The sequence below is a fragment of the Oncorhynchus gorbuscha genome, linkage group LG01 (assembly GCF_021184085.1).
Source record: "Oncorhynchus gorbuscha isolate QuinsamMale2020 ecotype Even-year linkage group LG01, OgorEven_v1.0, whole genome shotgun sequence".
NCBI lineage: Eukaryota > Metazoa > Chordata > Actinopteri > Salmoniformes > Salmonidae > Oncorhynchus > Oncorhynchus gorbuscha.
In genome coordinates, this window is record NC_060173.1 from 7642836 (window position 1) to 7665330 (window position 22495).

The window sequence follows — 22495 nt, forward strand, 5'->3', positions numbered from 1 at the left end:
ACACCTGTAGGTACAGTAGTAGTAACCCCTCTATAACACCTGTAGGTACAGTAGTAGTGGCCCCTCTATAACACCTGTAGGTACAGTAGTAGTGACCCCTCTATAACACCTGTAGGTACAGTAGTAGTGGCCCCTCTATAACACCTGTAGGTACAGTAGTAGTGACCCCTCTATAACACCTGTAGGTACAGTAGTAGTAACCCCTCTATAACACCTGTAGGTACAGTAGTAACCCCTCTATAACACCTGTAGGTACAGTAGTAGTAACCCCTCTATAACACCTGTAGGTACAGTAGTAGTGACCCCTCTATAACACCTGTAGGTACAGTAGTAGTTACCCCTCTATAACACCTGTAGGTACAGTAGTAGTGACCCCTCTATAACACCTGTAGGTACAGTAGTGACCCCTCTATAACAGGTAGGTACAGTAGTAATGACCCCTCTATAACACCTGTAGGTACAGTAGTAGTAACCCCTCTATAACACCTGTAGGTACAGTAGTAACCCCTCTATAACACCTGTAGGTACAGTAGTAGTGACCCCTCTATAACACCTGTAGGTACAGTAGTAGTAACCCCTCTATAACACCTGTAGGTACAGTAGTAGTGACCCCTCTATAACACCTGTAGGTACAGTAGTAGTAACCCCTCTATAACACCTGTAGGTACAGTAATGACCCCTCTATAACACCTGTAGGTACAGTAGTAATGACCCCTCTATAACACCTGTAGGTACAGTAGTAATGACCCCTCTATAACACCTGTAGGTACAGTAGTAGTGACCCCTCTATAACACCTGTAGGTACAGTAGTAGTAACCCCTCTATAACACCTGTAGGTACAGTAGTAGTAACCCCTCTATAACACCTGTAGGTACAGTAGTAGTAACCCCTCTATAACACCTGTAGGTACAGTAGTAACCCCTCTATAACACCTGTAGGTACAGTAGTAATGACCCCTCTATAACACCTGTAGGTACAGTAGTAGTAACCCCTCTATAACACCTGTAGGTACAGTAGTAGTGACCCCTCTATAACACCTGTAGGTACAGTAGTAACCCCTCTATAACACCTGTAGGTACAGTAGTAGTAACCCCTCTATAACACCTGTAGGTACAGTAGTAGTGACCCTCTATAACACCTGTAGGTACAGTAGTAGTGACCCCTCTATAACCCTCTATAACACCTGTAGGTACAGTAGTAGTGACCCCTCTATAACACCTGTAGGTACCGTAATGACCCCCCTATAACACCTGTAGGTACAGTAATGACCCCTCTATAACACCTGTAGGTACAGTAATGACCCCTCTATAACACCTGTAGGTACAGTAGTATTGACCCCTCTATAACACCTGTAGGTACAGTAGTAGTGACCCCTCTATAACACCTGTAGGTACAGTAGTAGTAACCCCTCTATAACACCTGTAGGTACAGTAGTAGTGGCCCCTCTATAACACCTGTAGGTACAGTAATGACCCCTCTATAACACCTGTAGGTACAGTAGTAGTGACCCCTCTATAACACCTGTAGGTACAGTAGTAGTAACCCCTCTATAACACCTGTAGGTACAGTAGTAGTGACCCCTCTATAACACCTGTAGGTACAGTAGTAACCCCTCTATAACACCTGTAGGTACAGTAGTAGTGACCCCTCTATAACACCTGTAGGTACAGTAGTAACCCCTCTATAACACCTGTAGGTACAGTAGTAGTAACCCCTCTATAACACCTGTAGGTACAGTAATGACCCCCCTATAACACCTGTAGGTACAGTAGTAACCCCTCTATAACACCTGTAGGTACAGTAGTAGTGACCCCTCTATAACACCTGTAGGTACAGTAGTAGTAACCCCTCTATAACACCTGTAGGTACAGTAATGACCCCTCTATAACACCTGTAGGTACAGTAGTAACCCCTCTATAACACCTGTAGGTACAGTAGTAGTGGCCCCTCTATAACACCTGTAGGTACAGTAATGACCCCTCTATAACACCTGTAGGTACCGTAGTAGTAATCCCTCTATAACACCTGTAGGTACAGTAGTAACCCCTCTATAACACCTGTAGGTACAGTAGTAGTGGCCCCTCTATAACACCTGTAGGTACAGTAGTAATGACCCCTCTATAACACCTGTAGGTACAGTAATGACCCCTCTATAACACCTGTAGGTACAGTAGTAACCCCTCTATAACACCTGTAGGTACAGTAGTAGTGGCCCCTCTATAACACCTGTAGGTACAGTAGTAATGACCCCTCTATAACACCTGTAGGTACAGTAGTAGTGACCCCTCTATAACACCTGAAGGTACAGTAGTAGTGACCCCTCTATAACACCTGTAGGTACAGTAATGACCCCTCTATAACACCTGTAGGTACAGTAATGACCCCTCTATAACACCTGTAGGTACAGTAATGACCCCTCTATAACACCTGTAGGTACAGTAGTAATGACCCCTCTATAACACCTGTAGGTACAGTAGTAGTAACCCCTCTATAACACCTGTAGGTACCGTAATGACCCCTCTATAACACCTGTAGGTACAGTAGTAGTGGCCCCTCTATAACACCTGTAGGTACAGTAATGACCCCTCTATAACACCTGTAGGTACAGTAGTAATGACCCCTCTATAACACCTGTAGGTACAGTAGTAACCCCTCTATAACACCTGTAGGTACCGTAATGACCCCCCTATAACACCTGTAGGTACAGTAATGACCCCTCTATAACACCTGTATGTACAGTAGTAGTAACCCCTCTATAACACCTGTAGGTACAGTAGTAATGACCCCTCTATAACACCTGTAGGTACAGTAGTAGTGACCCCTCTATAACACCTGTAGGTACAGTAGTAATGACCCCTCTATAACACCTGTAGGTACAGTAGTGACCCCTCTATAACACCTGTAGGTACAGTAGTGACCCCTCTATAACACCTGTAGGTACCGTAGTGACCCGTTTCACTGTTAGTCTACACCTGTTGTTTACCAAGCATTTCACTGTTAGTCTACACCTGTTGTTTACCAAGCATTACACTGTTAGTCTACACCTGTTGTTTACCAAGCATTGTGACCAAAACATGTAGATATGATTTGAGACAAACTACTTCCTGTAGTTAGACAGTCATGCAGCTCATAGTATTTTATAAGTGTTGTGGTCTTATTCTTAATGCCAATAAAGACATTTTTGTGTGCGCTAAATTGTAATAAAAATACTTTTAAAAACTTTGTAGGATTGTTATGTTGTTTGTGTATTGCGCAGCTAGCTGTGAGAGTGGGCTGGTTGACCCTTCTCCTGTCAGACTCAGAGAGGGATGAGGAGAGGAGGGGGTAGGAGAGGAGAGGAAGGGGTGGGAGAGGAGAGGAGGGGGTAGGAGAGGAGAGGAAGGGGTGGGAGAGGAGAGGAAGGGGTGGGAGAGGAGAAGAGCGGAGGGGATAGGAGAGGAGGGGAGTGGACCGGAGGTGGTAGGAGAGGAGAGGAGAGGAGAGGAGAGGAGAGGAGAGGAGAGGAGAGGAGAGGAGAGGAGAGGAGAGGAGAGGAGAGGAGAGGAGAGGAGAGGAGAGGAGAGGAGAGGGAGGGGAGGAGAGGAGAGGAAGGGGTGGGAGAGGAGAAGAGCGGAGGGGATAGGAGAGGAGGGGAGTGTACAGGAGGGGGTGGGAGAGGAGACGAGGGGGTAGGAGAGGAGAGGAGCGGATAGGAGATGAGAAGAGTGGAGGAGAGAAGGGGGGAGGAGAGGAGAGGAAGGGGTGGGAGAGGAGAAGAGCGGAGGGGATAGGAGAGGAGGGGAGTGTACAGGAGGGGGTGGGAGAGGAGACGAGGGGGTATGAGAGGAGAGGAGCGGATAGGAGATGAGAAGAGTGGAGGAGAGAAGGGGGAGGAGAGGAGGGAGGGGGGGGAGAGGAGATGAGGACATGGACAGGAGGGGGTAGGAGAGGAGAAGAGCGGAGGGGGTAGGGAGGAGGGGTGTACAGGAGGAGGGTGGGAGAGGAGGGGTAGGAGAGGAGAAGAGCGGAGGTTGTAGGAGAGGAGGGGGTAGGAGAGGAGAGAGAGGGGGTAGGAGAGGAGAACAGCGGAGGGGTGGGAGGGGGTAGGAGAGGAGGAGGGGAGGGGGGTAGGAGAGGAGATGATGGGGTAGGAGAGGGAGGATGGGGAGGAGAGGAGAGGTGGACAGGGAGGAGAGGAGAGGAGAGGAGAGGAGAGGAGAGGAGAGGAGAGAGGAGAGGAGAGGAGAGGAGAGGAGAGGAGAGGAGAGGAGAGGAGAGGGAGAGGAGAGGAGAGGAGAGGAGAAGAAGTGTTAGGAGAGGAGAGGAGGGGTTATGAAAAGGAGAGGAGGTGGTAAGGAGAGGAGATTAGGTGGTAGGAGAGGAGAGGAGGTAGGAGAGGAGAGGAGGGGTTAAGAAAAGGAGAGGAGGGGTGAGGAGAGGGGATTAGGCGGTAAGAGAGGAGAGGAGAGGGTAGAAGGAAGCCAGGAGAGGCATGTTGAGGGTAAGGCAGCCCCAGAACCATCAATATTTGAGGAGTAGAAGGCTCAGGAGCACCAGCCAGTGTGTGTGTGTGTGTGTGTGTGTGTGTGTGTGTGTGTGTGTGTGTGTGTGTGTGTGTGTGTGTGTGTGTGTGTGTGTGTGTGTGTGTGTGTGTGTGTGTGTGTGTGTGTGTGTGTGTGTGTGTGTGTGTGCAATGAAGGCGTAGCACAGCTCTACATCAATATTACATGCTGGAGTACAAGGCCTATAGAGAGACACACTGCACTGGTGTGTGTGTCTGTGTGTCTGTGTGTGTGTGTGTGTGTGTGTGTGTGTGTGTGTGTGTGTGTGTGTGTGTGTGTGTGTGTGTGTGTGTGTGTGTGTGTGTGTGTGTGTGTGTGTGTGTGTGTGTGTGTGTGTGTGTGTGTGTGTGCGTGCGTGCGTGTGTGTGTGTGTGTGTGGAGTACAAGAGTACAGGAGTACTTGAGTCATTATCTATTAATTAACTCTCTAGGGTACGTGGGACGGTAGCGTCCCACCTCAACAACAGCCAGTGAAACTGCAGGGCGCCAAATTAAAAACAACAGAAATCCCAAAATTAAAATTCCTCCAACATACATGTATTTTACACCATTTTAAAGATACACTTCTTGTTAATCCAGCCACGTTGTCCGATTTCAAAAAGGCTTTACAACGAAAGCAAACCAAATGATTATGTTAGGTCAGAGCCAAGTCACAGAAAAACACAGCCAATTTTCCAGCCAACGAGAGGAGTAACAAAAAGCAGAAATATAGATAAAATGAATCACTAACCGTTGATGATCTTCATCAGATGACACTCATAGGACTTCATGTTACACAATACATGTATGTTTTGTTCTGTAAAGTTCATATTTATTATAGAATTGTAGATCCACTTCTCCTTAATGCAACAGCTGTGTCAGATTTTTTTATTAACTACGGAAAAAGCACACCATGCTATAATCTGAGTACGGCGCTCAGAGACCAAAACAACCCAAACAGAAGTCAGAAATAGCGTTAAAAATATTCACTTACCTTTGATGATCTTCATCAGAATGCACTCCCAGGAATCCCAGTTCCACAATAAATGTTTGTTTTGTTCGATAATGTCCATCATTCATGTCCAAATGCCTCCTTGTTGTTAGTGCGTTCAGTACATAATCCAAACTCAGGACGCGCGTTCACTAGGAGCAGACGAAAAGTCAAAAAGTTTCATTACAGTCATTAGAAACATGTCAAACGAAGTATAGAATCAATATTTAGGATGTTTCTAACATGAAATTTCAATAATATTCCAACCGGAGAATTCCTTTGTCTGTAAAAATGCGATGGAACGCAGCTAACTCTCACGTGAACACGCGTGATCAGCTCGTGGCACTCTGGCAGACCTCTGACTCATTCAGCTCTCATTCCCCCCTCCTTCACAGTAGAAGCCTCAAAAAGTTCAAGGTTCTAAAGACTGTAGACATCTAGCGGAAGCCTTAGGGAGTGCAATATGACCCAGACACTGTATATTGGATAGGCAATGAGTTGAAAAACTACAAACCTCAGATTTCCCACTTCCTGGTTGGATTTTTTTCTTTGCCTGCCATTTTTTTCTTTGCCTGCCATGTGAGAACTGTTATACTCACACACATCATTCAAACAGTTTTAGAACGTCAGAGTGTTTTCTATCCAAATCTACTAATTATATGCATATTCTAGCTTTTATGGCTGAGTAGCAGGCCGTTTTAATTTGGGCACGCTTTTCATCCAAAATTCCCAATGCTGCCCTCTACCCGAGAGAAGTTAAGGTATCTTTACTTTTACTCAAGTCGGGACCGTTGGGTACTTTTTTCCACCAGTGAATGAGAAGGAGAAGAGAGGGATGAGAAGGGAGGAGTGCAGTATAGAGGAGTCCATGTTGGTCAGAAGACAGGATCTACCTGAGTGCCTGAAGGGAGAACAGGAGTAGAGAGAGGTCTTACTCAGATTGAGGTGAAAGAGATGAGAGGGATGAGAAGGGAGGAGTGCAGTAGAGAGGAGTCCATGTTGGTCAGAAGACAGGATCTACCTGAGTGCCTGAAGGGAGAACAGTAGTAGAGAGAGGTCTTACTCAGATTGAGGTGAAAGAGAAGAGAGGGATGAGAAGTGGAGAGAACAGTGTCTTACTCAGATTGAGGTGAAAGAGAAGAGAGGGATGAGAAGGGAGGAGTGCAGTAGAGAGGAGTCAGGGTCAAAGCCCAACTGAGTGCTGAAGAAAAGGGAAGACAGGAGAACAGGAGTGCTGAGGTGGAGGGAGAGGTGCTGTAAATCTGTGGAGTGCTCCTGTAGAGGAGAGATTTACCTCCAGTTGACACTCTGCTAGTGCTCCTGGAGAGGAGAGTTGTACTTCCAGTTGACACTCTGCTAGTGCTCCTGGAGAGGAGAGATGTACCTCCTGTTGACACTCTGCTAGTGCTCCTGTAGAGGAGAGATTTACCTCCAGTTGACACTCTGCTAGTGCTCCTGGAGAGGAGAGATTGTACTTCCAGTTGACACTCTGCTAGTGCTCCTGGAGAGGAGAGATGTACTTCCTGTTGACACTCTGCTAGTGCTCCTGGAGAGGAGAGATGTACCTCCTGTTGACACTCTGCTAGTGCTCCTGTAGAGGAGAGATTTACCTCCAGTTGACACTCTGCTAGTGCTCCTGGAGAGGAGAGTTGTACTTCCTGTTGACACTCTGCTAGTGCTCCTGTAGAGGAGAGATTTACCTCCAGTTGACACTCTGCTAGTGCTCCTGTAGAGGAGAGATGTACCTCCAGTTGACACTCTGCTAGTGCTCCTGGAGAGGAGAGATGTACCTCCAGTTGACACTCTGCTAGTGCTCCTGTAGAGGAGAGATGTACCTCCTGTTGACACTCTGCTAGTGCTCCTGTAGAGGAGAGATGTACCTCCTGTTGACACTCTGCTAGTGCTCCTGGAGAGGAGAGATTTACCTCCAGTTGACACTGTGAACTGGTGCACTTTTCCACTCTGCCTCCCAGGAAGCAGGAATGCAGACAGACAGAGTTAGAGAGAGATGGATCCAAACTGCACAATTCCATTTCAGCCAGTTTCTAACCTTCAGAGAAAACTGTCATAACGTGCTTGTTGTGACTAAAATATGTTTAACTGACCGTTTAGAGTGAACGCGGCACAGTCACAACGGAGGTCAGTCACAACGGAGGTCAGTCACAATGCGAATCAGTCACAATGGAGGTCAGTCAAACTGCACCAGTCACAACAGCCAGTTTCTAAACGAGAAACCAGTCACAACGGAGAGCAGTCACAACGGAGATCAGTCTCAACGGAGAGCAGTCACAACGGAGGTCAGTCACAACGGAGGACAGTCACAACGGAGATCAGTCACAACGGAGAGCAGTCACAACGGAGGTCAGTCACAACGGAGGACAGTCACAATGGAGTTCAGTCCCATAGAGATCAGTCCCATGGAGGTCAGTCACAACAGAGATCAGTCACAACGGAGGTCAGTCCCATGGAGGTCAGTCCCATGGAGGTCAGTTACAACGGAGGTCAGTCAGAACGCCGATCAGTCACAACGGAGGTCAGTCACAACAGAGATCAGTCACAACAGAGATCAGTCACAACGGAGGACAGTCACAATGGAGGTCAGTCCCATAGAGATCAGTCCCATGGAGGTCAGTCACAACAGAGATCAGTCACAACGGAGGTCAGTCCCATGGAGGTCAGTCCCATGGAGGTCAGTCACAACGGAGATCAGTCACAATGCCGATCAGTCACAACAGCAATCAGTCACAACGGAGATCAGTCACAACGGAGATCAGTCACAACGGAGGTCAGTCACAACAGCAATCAGTCACAACGGAGATCAGTCACAACGGAGATCAGTCACAACGGAGGTCAGTCACAACAGCAATCAGTCACAACGGAGATCAGTCACAACAGAGATCAGTCACAACAGCAATCAGTCACAACGGAGGTCAGTCACAACGGAGATCAGTCACAACACAATCAGTCACAACGGAGATCAGTCACAACGGCAGTCAGTCACAACAGCAATCAGTCACAACGGAGGTCAGTCACAACGGAGGTCAGTCACAACGGAGGTCAGTCACAACGGAGATCAGTCACAACGGCGACCAGTCACAACGGCAGCCAGTCACAACGACGATCAGTCACTATGGCGATCAGTCACAATGGCGATCAGTCACTATGACGATCAGTCACTATGGCGATCAGTCAATCATTACGGGGCAGAATTTTATGACATGCATTGTGTGCAACACAACTGAGATCAGTCAAAACGGAGATCAGCCAGGAGGCTGAAGAAATTCGGCTTGTCACCAAAAGCACTCACAAACTTCTACAGATGCACAATCGAGAGCATCCTGGCGGGCTGTATCACCGCCTGGTACGGCAACTGCTCCGCCCTCAACCGTAAGGCTCTCCAGAGGGTAGTGAGGACTGCACAACGCATCACCGGGGGCAAACTACCTGCCCTCCAGGACACCTACACCACCCGTTGTTACAGGAAGGCCATAAAGATCATCAAGGACATCAACCACCCGAACCACTGCCTGTTCACCCCGCTATCATCCAGAAGGCGAGGTCAGTACAGGTGCATCAAAGCTGGGACCGAGAGACTGAAAAACAGCTTCTATCTCAAGGCCATCAGACTGTTAAACAGCCACCACTAACACCGAGTGGCTGCTGCCAACACACTGTCATTGACACTGACCCAACTCCAGCCATTTTAATAATGGGAATTGATGGGAAATGATGTAAATATATCACTAGCCACTGTAAACAATGCTACCTTATATAATGTTACTTACCCTACATTATTAATCTCATATGCATATGTATATACTGTACTCTACATCATCGACTGCATCCTTATGTAACACATGTATTACTAGCCACTTTAACTATGCCACTTTGTTTACTTTGTCTACACACTCATCTCATATGTATATACTGTACTCGATACCATCTACTGTATGCTGCTCTGTACCATCACTCATTCATATATCCTTATGTACATGTTCCTTATCCCCTTACACTGTGTATAAGACAGTCGTTTTGGAATTGTTAGTTAGATTACTTGTTGGTTATCACTGCATTGTCGGAACTAGAAGCACAAGCATTTCGCTACACTCGCATTAACATCTGCTAACCATGTGTATGTGACAAATAAAATTTGATTTGATTTGATTTGAACTGTTTTCTCTCTCTGTCTATCTGTCTCTCTTTCTCCTGTTCAATATCCCTCTCTCGCTCCCTCCCTTTCTCTTTCTCTAACTTTCTCTCTCTCTCTCTCCCTCCCTTTCTCTTTCTCTAACTTTCTCTCTCTCTCCCTCCCTTTCTCTTTCTCTCTCTCTCTCTCTCTCTCTCTCTCTCTCTCTCTCTCTCTCTCTCTCTCTCTCTCTCTCTCTCTCTCTCTCTCTCTCTCTCTCTCTCTCTCTCTCTCTCTCTCTCTCTCTCTCTCTCTCTCTCTCTCTCTCTCTCTCTCTCTCTCTCTCTCTCCGTCTCTCTCTCTCTCTCTCTCTCTCTCTCTCTCTCTCTCTCTCTCTCTCTCTCTCTCTCTCTCTCTCTCTCTCTCTCGCTCCCTCCCTTTCTCTTTCTCTAACTGTCTCTCTATATCGCTCTTTCTCTCTCTTTGTTCTGCTCTCTCTCTCTCTCTCTCTCTCTCTCTCTCTCTCTCTCTCTATCTCTCTCTCTCTCTCTCTCTCTCCCTCTCTCTCTCTCTCTCTCTCTCTCTCTCTCTCTCTCTCTCTCTCTCTCTCTCTCTCTCTCTCTCTCTCTCTCTCTATATATATATATATATATATATGTATTTGTAGCAGAGCTGAGTGATGGCACCATTTTGACTCCCCCAATTCTACCCAGATGTTTGGCTGAACCTTGAACTATGCAAACACCTGCTTTGTACACACACACACACACACACACACACACACACACACACACACACACACACACACACACACACACACACACACACACACACACACACACACACACACACACACACACACACACACACACACACACACACACACACACTCAAGTCTAGGATGAGAGCGTTGTTGATGAAGCTCTTGGTATTCCCCTCGGCGAGCAGTCAGCCAGAGATGGAGACAAGAATGTTAAGGATACCTTCAAAGGCCCTCCACCCTGATCTTTAGAAATGTGTGTGTGTGTGTGTGTGTGTGTGTGTGTGTGTGTGTGTGTGTGTGTGTGTGTGTGTGTGTGTGTGTGTGTGTGTGTGTGTGTGTGTGTGTGTGTGTGTGTGTGTGTGTGTGTGTGTGTGTGTGTGTGTGTGTGTGTGTGTGTGCTGTGTTACTCCTCTCTTTCACCTAACGATGAAAGGGACCAGACTCATAAGCCAATCAGATCCATACTTATCTATTCACCTGTGGGGGGGATTTGGACACACACACACACACACACACACACACACACACACACACACACACACACACACACACACACACACACACACACACACACACACACACACACACACACAGAGAAACCCAAACAGACAGACAGACACACAGACACCCAAACAGACAGACACCCAAACAGACAGACAGAGAGACAGACAGACAGACAGACACCCAGACAGACACCCAAACAGACAGACACCCAGACACTGAGAAAGACAGACAGACAGACAGACACCAAGACAGACACCCAAACAGACAGACAGACAGACAGACAGACAGACAGACAGACAGACAGACAGACAGACAGACAGACAGACAGACAGACAGACAGACAGACAGACAGACAGACAGACAGACAGACAGACAGACAGACAGACAGACAGACAGACAGACAGACAGACAGACAGACAGACAGACAGACAGACAGACAGACAGACAGACAGACAGACAGACAGACAGACAGACAGACCAGTTATCTTTTTATACTAGCTAATGTTTTTGGTGGTCCTGTCACTCTGTAGTCCTGTGGTCCTGTCACTCTGTAGTCATGTAGTCCTGTGGTCCTGTCACTCTGTAGTCATGTAGTCCTGTCACTCTGTAGTCCTGTGGTCAGTCATGTAGTCATGTGGTCCTGTCACTCTGTAGTCCTGTGGTCAGTCATGTAGTCCTGTGGTCCTGTCACTCTGTAGTCCTGTGGTCCAGTCACTCTGTAGTCCTGTAGTCCTGTCACTCTGTAGTCCTGTGGTCAGTCATGTAGTCATGTGGTCCTGTCACTCTGTAGTCCTGTGGTCCAGTCACTCTGTAGTCCTGTGGTCCAGTCACTCTGTAGTCATGTAGTCAGACCTCTACTTGGCTCCAGGGTTACTCTACAGTATGTGACTCAGACCTCTACTTGGCTCCAGGGTTACTCTACAGTATGTGACTCAGACCTCTACTTGGCTCCAGGGTTACTCTACAGTATGGGACTCAGACCTCCACTTGGCTCCAGGGTTACTCTACAGTATGTGACTCAGACCTCTACTTGGCTCCAGGGTTACTCTACAGTATGTGACTCAGACCTCCACTTGGCTCCAGGGTTACTCTACAGTATGTGACTCAGACCTCTACTTGGCTCCAGGGTTACTCTACAGTATGTGACTCAGACCTCCACCTGGCTCCAGGGTTACTCTACAGTATGTGACTCAGACCTCCACTTGGCTCCAGGGTTACTCTACAGTATGTGACTCAGACCTCTACTTGGCTCCAGGGTTACTCTACAGTATGTGACTCAGACCTCCACTTGGCTCCAGGGTTACTCTACAGTATGTGACTCAGACCTCCACTTGGCTCCAGGGTTACTCTACAGTATGTGACTCAGACCTCCACTTGGCTCCAGGGTTACTCTACAGTATGTGAGTCAGACCTCCACCTGGCTCCAGGGTTACTCTACAGTATGTGACTCAGACCTCTACTTGGCTCCAGGGTTACTCTTTTTGGGTGAAATGACACTTCCCAGTGATAGCAGGTAGCATCTGTGACAGTGTGGCACCACCACCTCTGTAGCTGCACAGCATCTGCACATCCAAATATGTCCTCTCCCTCTCTACCTCCCTGCTCCCCTCTCTCCCTCTCTACCTCCCTGCTCCCCTCTCTCCCTCTCTACCTCCCTGCTCCCCTCTCTCCCTCTCTACCTCCCTGCTACCCTCTCTCCCTCCCTGCTCCCCTCTCTCCCTCTCTACCTCCCTGCTCCCCTCTCTCCCTCTCTACCTCCCTGCTCCCCTCTCTCCCTCACTACCTCCCTGCTCCCCTCTTTACCTCCCTGCTCCCCTCTCTCCCTCTCTACCTCCCTGCTCCCCTCTCTCCCTCACTACCTCCCTGCTCCCCTCTCTACCTCACTACCTCCCTGCTCCCCTCTCTCCCTCCTGTCTCTCTCACCCACTTTATTACTCTCTCTATCTCCCTCCCGCCCTCCCCCTTACTTTCCCTTCCCCTCCCCCACCCTCCCTCAGGGGATTCCTTCTCACCTTCCCCTCTCTAACGACCTTGCTAGAATCCTTGTTAACACCTGTGTTCTGAGGCTCGTTAGGTTGGTTAGTCTCGTTAGCAGCAGTGAGGATGTGAGAGGAGTGGTGGTGTGCAGCACGTTCTCTGTCAGATAGTGAAACATCACACTGGGCAATTAGCTACTGTATATAGATAAGGAGACCTGTTGAAAGAAAAAATACACCCCCCCCCTTCCCCGGCTCGCACACACTGTTGAACAAATGTTTGAAAATGTATTAAAAATCTCTCTCTTTCTGTCTCTCCACAGTGACTGTCTCCACCAGTACTTATTTCGATGGTCTGCTGGTGACCGGTCTCTACACGTCCACTCCTGTTCAGTCTGCTCCTATCCCTGCTCCTGCTGCATTCGGATTCGGTAAGTCAACCAATCCCGTACTTGCCATCCTCAACAATGTGTAGTTTAGCCAATGAAAGGCAAAGCCAAACCTTCTATTCTACTTTGCTACTGAGCCAAAAGCACATGGAGTTTGGCTTTCCATTCCTTAATCAGCTGTCACTGGTGAAACCCCTTCCATCCACCTGTTGCTTTCAGATCAATGCAGATGAAGGAACTGAAATTACTTCAGTGTATTCCTCACAAAACTGTGTGTGAGAGAGTCAGTCCATTGACCAGTCCAGCCCCTGACGATACCAGACCCAAAAGCACACAAACAGCCCAGACGATCTAACAGGCTACAATGGATTGGACTGGAATTGAGTCTGAGAATAGATACAACTGGGGTTGAGATGGGGGATGATGTGGACTGGGGATGAGTCTGGGGATGAGTCTGGGGATGATGTAGCCTGGGGTTGAGTCTGGGGATGATGTAGCCTGGGGTTGAGTCTGGGGATGATGTAGCCTGGGGTTGAGTCTGGGGATGATGTAGCCTGGGGTTGAGTCTGGGGATGATGTAGCCTGGGGTTGAGTCTGGGGATGATGTAGCCTGGGGTTGAGTCTGGGGATGATGTAGCCTGGGGTTGAGTCTGGGGATGATGTAGCCTGGGGTTGAGTCTGGGGATGATGTAGCCTGGGGTTGAGTCTGGGGATGATGTAGCCTGGGGTTGAGTCTGGGGATGATGTAGCCTGGGGTTGAGTCTGGGGATGATGTGGCCTGAGGTTGAGTCTGGGGATGAGTCTGGGGATGATGTGGCCTGGGGTTGAGTCTGGGGATGAGTCTGGGGATGAGTCTGGGGATGATGTAGCCTGGGGTTGAGTCTGGGGATGATGTAGCCTGGGGTTGAGTCTGGGGATGAGTCTGGGGATGAGTCTGGGGATGATGTAGCCTGGGGTTGAGTCTGGGGATGATTGTTGGGATTCATTCATTCTTACTGTTTGATCGTTGAAAGAAGAAAACAGATATGTCAATGGAGATGAGAAATACTGTAGAGATACTTAAACAATAAGGCCTGTTCGCACGACGCAAAGTGGAGTGCCTGGACAGCCCTTAGCTGTGGTATATTGGCCATACACCATACACCCAATAGGGGAACATTATTGAGTTTATAAACTGGTTACCAACTTAACTAGAGCAGGAAAAACACATGTTTTTCATACCCTTGGTATAGTCTGATATACCAAGGCTGTCAGCCAATCAGCATTCAGGATTCAAACCACCCAGTTTATAAATTCTGTTTAATGCTGTGGGAAGGAAATACATTATAAACCCACAAGAGAAGACCTATCATTAAGACATTAGTTGGAACAATGGACAATAGAGAAAAAGACGAAACCCACACGGTTTCATACACTGACTGACTGTCATATTATTAACGATCTATACTCAACTAGTACGCAGGCCAAGCCGTCATACTGTATGTATTCCAGACCACAAAAGGTCACTCTGCTCTGTGATATTATATTTTTATGTCAACCATAAGTGTGAGCCATGGGCTCGAGGTGTCAGTGTGTACAGGACATGGGCTGGAGGTGTCTGTGTGTACTGGACATGGGCTGCTGGAGGTGTCAGTGTGTACAGGACATGGGCTGGAGGTGTCTGTGTGTACTGGACATGGGCTGGAGGTGTCAGTGTGTACTGGACATGGGCTGGAAGTGTCAGTGAAAGATGTACTGACTGCATGCTTTGATGCGATAGCTGTGTCTCTGTCTTTGGTGTGTACTGGACATGGGCTCCATGTGTCTGTGACTGAATTCTTACTCACTGAAACACAACGCTGAAACACGACACAACGCTGAAACACAACGCTGAATCACGACACTGAAACAATAGCTCTTCACTTCTGACTCTAAAGCCTGTTTGGCAGGAATCACATGGTCATTATCAATCAAAGGGCTCAACAGAGAAGAACAGAAACTAACTCTGTTTCATAGGAAACTAATGCACTGAGAAAAACTGGAACTGAGAAGGTTTCAAAGTTGAGATATCTGCAAATGAGACCGTGCAGTGTGCCTAGGTTGGAGTTGTCTTAGGGGGCAGTGAGGTCATAATGCAGCCACAAAGAGAGCTGTTCCCAGGGCTCCAGGTCGCAGGGCTCCAGGTCCCAGGGCTCCAGGCCCAAACTGTTCCCAGGGCTCCAGGTTCCAGGGCTCCAGGCCCAAACTGTGCCCAGGGCTCCAGGGCTCCAGGCCCAAACTGTACCCAGGGCTCCAGGTCCCAGGGCTACAGGTCCAAACTGTTCCCAGGGATCCAGGTCCCAGGGATCCAGTTCCAAACTGTTCCCAGGGCTCCAGGTTCCAGGGCTCCAGGTTCCAGGGCTACAGGTCCAAACTGTTCCCAGGGCTCCAGGTCCCAGGGCTCCAGGTCCAAACTGTTCCCAGGGCTCCAGGTTCCAGGGCTACAGGTCCAAACTGTTCCCAGGGCTCCAGGTCCCAGGGCTCCAGGTCCAAACTGTTCCCAGGGCTCCAGTTCCCAGGGCTCTAGGTCCCAGGGCTCCAGGTCCAAACTGTTCCCAGGGCTCCAGTTCCCAGGGCTCCAGGTCCCAGGGCTCCAGGTTCAAACTGTTCCCAGGGCTCCAGGTTCCAGGGCTCCAGGCCCAAACTGTTCCCAGGGCTCCAGGCCCAAACTGTTCCCAGGGCTCCAGGCCCAAACTCTACCCAGGGCTCCAGGCCCAAACTGTACCCAGGGCTCCAGGTTCCAGGGCTCCAGGTTCCAGGGCTACAGGTCCAAACTGTTCCCAGGGCTCCAGGTCCCAGGGCTCCAGGTCCAAACTGTTCCCAGGGCTCCAGGTTCCAGGGCTACAGGTCCAAACTGTTCCCAGGGCTCCAGGTCCCAGGGCTCCAGGTCCAAACTGTTCCCAGGGCTCCAGTTCCCAGGGCTCTAGGTCCCAGGGCTCCAGGTCCAAACTGTTCCCAGGGCTCCAGTTCCCAGGGCTCCAGGTCCCAGGGCTCCAGGTTCAAACTGTTCCCAGGGCTCCAGGTTCCAGGGCTCCAGGCCCAAACTGTTCCCAGGGCTCCAGGCCCAAACTCTACCCAGGGCTCCAGGCCCAAACTGTACCCAGGGCTCCAGTTCCCAGTGCTTCAGGTCCCAGGGCTCCAGGTCCAAACTGTTCCCAGGGCTCCAGGTCCCAGGGCTCCAGGTCCAAACTGTTCCCAGTGCTCCAGGTCCCAGGGCTCCAGGTCCCAGGGCTCCAGGCCCAAACTGTACCCAGGGCTCCAGTTCTCAGTGCTTCACGTCCCAGGGCTCCAGGTCCAAACTGTTCCCAGGGCTCCAGTTCCCAGGGCTCCAGGTCCCAGGGCTCCAGGTCCAAACTGTTCCCAGGGCTCCAGGTCCCAGGGCTCCAGGTCCAAACTGTTCCCAGGGCTCCAGGTCCCAGGGCTCCAGGTCCAAACTGTTCCCAGTGCTCCAGGTCCCAGGGCTCCAGGCCAAACGGATTTAACCAGTGTATCTGGGTTTTCTCCTGCTTGCCATTGGCAGGCCTGATTTTTGGCAGAGGCATCCAAGCGTTGGGCCTCCAACATTGCGTCACCTTTGCTTCACAAAGACGTCTTGAGCTGTGGCTGTGACTCATTCATTAGAAGAAGTTTGGGAGAAACTCCCAGACTGATGGGCAAACCTTAGCAGGGTAGTCATTCACACAGGTCTCAGCTGAAGAGCTCCGGGATCTTCTTTCTCGTCATCCTCCTCTCTGTGCGTCTCCTTTAGGAGCACCAATACACAAACACAATGGAAAGGTTCCTGTAGCAGAGGAAACACAAGGGGGGGAGATGTATTAGTGTAACACACATTGCTGAACACCAGAGCAGGATTCCCAGCAGGAAGTCACTGGTGCAGTTCTTGTTTTATTATTCCTCTATAGTTCATCTGTACCATCAGAACGCCCCATTGAAGGGAATGGGAGTGTGGAGACCAGGCAAGCGCCGTAGTCTGGGGAGTTAGACCCAGCTTGTTCGTAGACCTTGGCCTGGTTGGGGCTCACATCTCTGGGGAAAGGAGACACCAGACGTGGGGGCCGCTGTTCCTGGAGGTCCCCAGAGGGGGAGAGCACAGGGAGGGAGAGAAAGAGAGAGAGGAAGAGAGAGAGGGACAGAGATAATGAGGGGAGACAGAGGGAGAGAGAGATGGGGAGAGAGAATGAGAGAAAAGTAGAGAACAAGGACAGGAGAGTCAGAGAGAGGGGAAACAGAGGGAGAGTCAGAGAGAGGGGAAACAGAGGGCGAGTCAGAGGGGAAACAGAAGGAGAGTCAGAGAGAGGGGAAACAGAGGGAGAGTCAGAGAGAGGGGAAACAGAGGGGGAGTCAGAGAGAGGGGAAACAGAGGGAGAGTCAGAGAGAGGGGAAACAGAGGGTGAGTCAGAGAGAGGGGAAACAGAGTGAGAGTCAGAGAGAGGGGAAACAGAGGGAGAGTCAGAGAGAGGGGAAACAGAGTGAGAGTCAGAGAGAGGGGAAACAGAGGGGGAGTCAGAGAGAGGGGAAACAGAGGGCGAATCAGAGAGAGGGGAAACAGAGTGAGAGTCAGAGAGAGGGAGAAACAGAGGGAGAGTCAGAGAGAGGGGAAACAGAGGGAGAGTCAGAGAGAGGGGAAACAGAGGGAGAGTCAGAGAGAGGGGAAACAGAGGGAGAGTCAGAGAGAGGGCGAGACAGAGGGCGAGTCAGAGAGAGGGCGAGACAGAGGGTGAGTCAGAGAGAGGGCGAGACAGAGGGCGAGTCAGAGAGAGGGCGAGACAGAGTGAGAATCAGAGAGAGGGCGAGACAGAGTGAGAGTCAGAGAGAGGGGAAACAGAGAGAGAGTCAGAGAGAGGGGAAACAGAGGGAGAGTCAGAGAGAGGGGAAACAGAGGGAGAGTCAGAGAGAGGGGAAACAGAGGGAGAGTCAGAGAGAGGGGAAACAGAGGGAGAGTCAGAGAGAGGGCGAGACAGAGTGAGAGTCAGAGAGAGGGGAAACAGAGGGAGAGTCAGAGAGAGGGCGATACAGAGGGAGAGTCAGAGAGAGGGGAAACAGAGGGAGAGTCAGAAAGAGGGCGAGACAGAGTGAGAGTCAGAGAGAGGGGAAACAGAGGGAGAGTCAGAGAGAGGGCGAGACAGAGGGAGAGTCAGAGAGAGGGGAAACAGAGGGAGAGTCAGAGAGAGGGTGAGACAGAGGGAGAGAGAGGAGACAGAGACAGAGGAGAGAGAAACAGAGAGAGAGGAGAAGAGAGAGGAGAGTCAGAGAGAGAGACAGGAGAGACAGAGGGAAACAGAGTCAGAGAGAGGGGAAACAGAGGGAGAGTCAGAGAGAGGGAGACAGAGACAGAGGAGAGAGTCAGAGAGAGGGAAACAGAGAGGAGAGGCAGAGAGAGAGGGGAAACAGGAAACAGAGAGGAGAGACAGAGAGAGGGGAAACAGAGGGAGAGTCAGAGAGAGGGGAAACAGAGGGAGAGTCAGAGAGAGGGAGAGACAGAGAGAGAGAGACAGAGAGAGAGGGAAACAGAGGGAGATTCAGAGAGAGGGGAAACAAAGGGAGAGTCAGAGAGAGGGCGAGACAGAGGGAGAGTCAGAGAGAGGGGAAGCAGAGGGAGAGTCAGAGAGAGGGGAAACAGAGGGAGAGTCAGAGAGAGGGCGAGACAGAGGGAGAGTCAGAGAGAGGGGAAACAGAGGGAGAGTCAGAGAGAGGGGAAACAGAGGGAGAGTCAGAGAGATGGGAAACAGAGGAAGAGTCAGAGAGAGGGGAACAGAGAGCGAGTCAGAGAGAGGGGAAACAGAGGGAGAGTCAGAGAGAGGGGAAACAGAGGGGGAGTCAGAGAGAGGGGAAACAGAGTGAGAGTCAGAGAGAGGGGAAACAGAGGGAGAGTCAGAGAGAGGGGAAACAGAGGGTGAGTCAGAGAGAGGGCGAGACAGAGGGTGAGTCAGAGAGAGGGCGAGACAGAGTGAGAGTCAGAGAGAGGGCGAGACAGATTGAGAGTCAGAGAGAGGGGAAACAGAGAGAGTCAGAGAGAGGGGAAACAGAGGGAGAGTCAGAGAGAGGGGAAACAGAGGGGGAGTCAGAGAGAGGGGAAACAGAGGGAGAGTCAGAGAGAGGGGAAACAGAGGGAGAGTCAGAGAGAGGGGAAACAGAGGGAGAGTCAGAGAGAGGGCGAGACAGAGTGAGAGTCAGAGAGAGGGGAAACAGAGGGAGAGTCAGAGAGAGGGCGAGACAGAGGGAGAGTCAGAGAGAGGGGAAACAGAGGGAGAGTCAGAGAGAGGGCGAGACAGAGTGAGAGTCAGAGAGAGGGGAAACAGAGGAAGAGTCAGAGAGAGGGCGAGACAGAGAGAGGGCGAGACAGAGGGCGAGTCAGAGAGAGGGGAAACAGAGGGAGAGTCAGAGAGAGGGCGAGACAGAGGGCGAGTCAGTGAGAAGGGAAACAGCGGGAGAGTCAGAGAGAGGGCGAGACAGAGGGCAGAGGGAGAGTCAGAGAGAGAAACAGGAGAAAGAGAGGGAGAGTCAGAGAGAGAGAGGAAACAGAGGGAGAGTCAGAGAGAGGGGAAACAGAGGGAGAGTCAGAGAGAGGGGAAACAGAGGGAGAGTCAGAGAGAGGGAGAGACAGAGGGCGAGTCAGAGAGAGGGGAAACAGAGGGAGAGTCAGAGAGAGGGGAAACAAAGGGAGAGTCAGAGAGAGGGCGAGACAGAGGGAGAGTCAGAGAGAGGGGAAACAGAGGGAGAGTCAGAGAGAGGGGAAACAGAGGGAGAGTCAGAGAGAGGGCGAGACAGAGGGAGAGTCAGAGAGAGGGGAAACAGAGGGAGAGTCAGAGAGATGGGAAACAGAGGAAGAGTCAGAGAGAGGGGAACAGAGAGCGAGTCAGAGAGAGGGGAAACAGAGGGAGAGTCAGAGAGAGGGGAAACAGAGGGAGAGTCAGAGAGAGGGGAAACAGAGGGAGAGTCAGAGAGAGGGGAAACAGAGGGAGAGTCAGAGAGAGGGCGAGACAGAGGGAGAGTCAGAGAGAGGGGAAACAGAGGGAGAGTCAGAGAGAGGGGAAACAGAGGGAGAGTCAGAGAGAGGGCGAGACTGAGGGCGAGTCAGAGAGAGGGCGAGACAGAGGGTGAGTCAGAGAGAGGGCGAGACAGAGGGCGAGTCAGAGAGAGGGCGAGACAGAGGGAGAGTCAGAGAGAGGGGAAACAGAGGAAGAGTCAGAGAGAGGGGAAACAGAGGGAGAGTCAGAGAGAGGGGAAACAGAGGGAGAGTCAGAGAGAGGGGAAACAGAGGGAGAGTCAGAGAGAGGGCGAGACAGAGGGAGAGTCAGAGAGTGGGGAAACAGGGGGAGAGTCAGAGAGAGGGGAAACAGAGGGAGAGTCAGAGAGAGGGCGAGACAGAGGGTGAGTCAGAGAGCGAGTCAGAGCGAGGGCGAGACAGAGTGCGAGTCAGAGAGAAGGGAAACAGAGGGCGAGTCAGAGAGAGGGCGAGACAGAGTGCGAGTCAGAGAGAGGGCAAGACAGAGTGAGAGTCAGAGAGAGGGCGAGACAGAGTGAGAGTCAGAGAGAGGGCGAGACAGAGTGAGAGTCAGAGAGAGGGCGAGACCGAGGGCGAGTCAGAGAGAGGGCGAGACAGAGGGCGAGTCAGAGAGAGGGTGGGACAGAGGGCGAGTCAGAGAGAGGGCGAGACAGAGACAGAGAGTCAGAGAGAGAAACAGGGAGAGACAGGAGAGGGAGAGACAGAGAGAGGGCGAGACAGAGGGCGAGTCAGAGAGAGGGTGGGACAGAGGGCGAGTCAGAGAGAGGGCGAGACAGAGTGCGAGTCAGAGAGAGGGCGACACAGAGTGCGAGTCAGAGAGAGGGCGAGACAGAGTGAGAGTCAGAGAGAGGGCGAGACAGAGGGCGAGTCAGAGAGAGGGCGAGACAGAGGGCGAGTCAGAGAGAGGGTGGGACAGAGGGCGAGTCAGAGAGAGGGCGAGACAGAGTGAGAGTCAGAGAGAGGGCGAGACATGGAGAGGGAGAGACAGAGAGAGGGCGAGACAGAGTGAGAGTCAGAGAGAGGGCGAGACAGAGTGAGAGTCAGAGAGAGGGCGAGACCGATGGCGAGTCAGAGAGAGGGCGAGACAGAGGGCGAGTCAGAGAGAGGGTGGGACAGAGGGCGAGTCAGAGAGAGGGCGAGACAGAGTGCGAGTCAGAGAGAGGGCGAGACAGAGTGCGAGTCAGAGAGAGTCCGAGACAGAGTGAGAGTCAGAGAGAGGGCGAGACAGAGGGCGAGTCAGAGAGAGGGCGAGACAGAGTGAGAGTCAGAGAGAGGGCGAGACAGAGGGCGAGTCAGAGAGAGAGCGAGGCAGAGGGCGAGTCAGAGAGAAGGCGAGACAGAGTGAGAGTCAGAGAGAGGGCGAGACATGGAGAGGGAGAGACAGAGAGAGAGGAGAGTCAAAACACTCTTCCATGAGTGCCAGGAAAGCCAGAGTATTGATGAGGTAGTGTTGTAGCAGAAAGCCAGTGTTTCAAAGGAACCTCTTTGATGATAATAAAGTGGAACGATGACGAGCTCGGGATGTTGATGTGACACGCTCAGTAAGTACAAAGGTGGTCACGGATCAGGGACGAGGACAGGGACAGGTGGGTAGGGGGTATGTATGGTAGTGTCAAGGCCAGGGTGTGGCTCTATAATCTCTATAATCCAATATTCAGAGGTATAATCAGGCCAAACACACACACACACACACACACATATATACACACAGTGCCGTATTGTGCAGCTGGGTGACAGGGACTAGGGGAGGGAGGCCGCGTAGTTTGGATCTGTCTCCTGTTGTTCGGGCTGCCTGTGGCTGTTTGGGGCTCTAGCTGTGTGGAGCTCTAGCTGTGTGGGGGATCTAGCTGTGTGGGGATCTAGCTGTGTGGGGCTCTAGCTGTGTGGGGGATCTAGCTGTGTGGGGAATCTAGCTGTGTGGGGCTCTAGCTGTGTGGGGGATCTAGCTGTTTGGGGCTCTAGCTGTTTGGGGCTCTAGCTGTGTGGGGATCTAGCTGTTTGGGGCTCTAGCTGTTTGGGGCTCTAGCTGTGTGGGGATCTAGCTGTTTGGGGCTCTAGCTGTGTGGGGATCTAGCTGTTTGGGGCTCTAGCTGTTTGGGGCTCTAGCTGTGTGGGGGATCTAGCTGTTTGGGGCTCTAGCTGTGTGGGTCTCTAGCTGTGTGGGGCTCTAGCTGTGTGGGGCTCTAGCTGTTTGGGGCTCTA

General features: G+C 51.0%; 1 protein-coding gene across 2 annotated transcripts in view; it reads left to right on the forward strand.

The window, feature by feature from the left end:
• The window catches only part of LOC124032171 (reelin-like), a 338397-nt gene that overhangs the window by 64278 nt on the left and 251624 nt on the right, over positions 1–22495 (forward strand). For both annotated transcript variants that reach the window (XM_046344341.1, XM_046344351.1), the window contains exon 2: positions 13204–13311. In XM_046344341.1, the coding sequence (XP_046200297.1) occupies positions 13204–13311 (108 nt within the window). The remainder of the gene's footprint in view (positions 1–13203; positions 13312–22495) is intronic.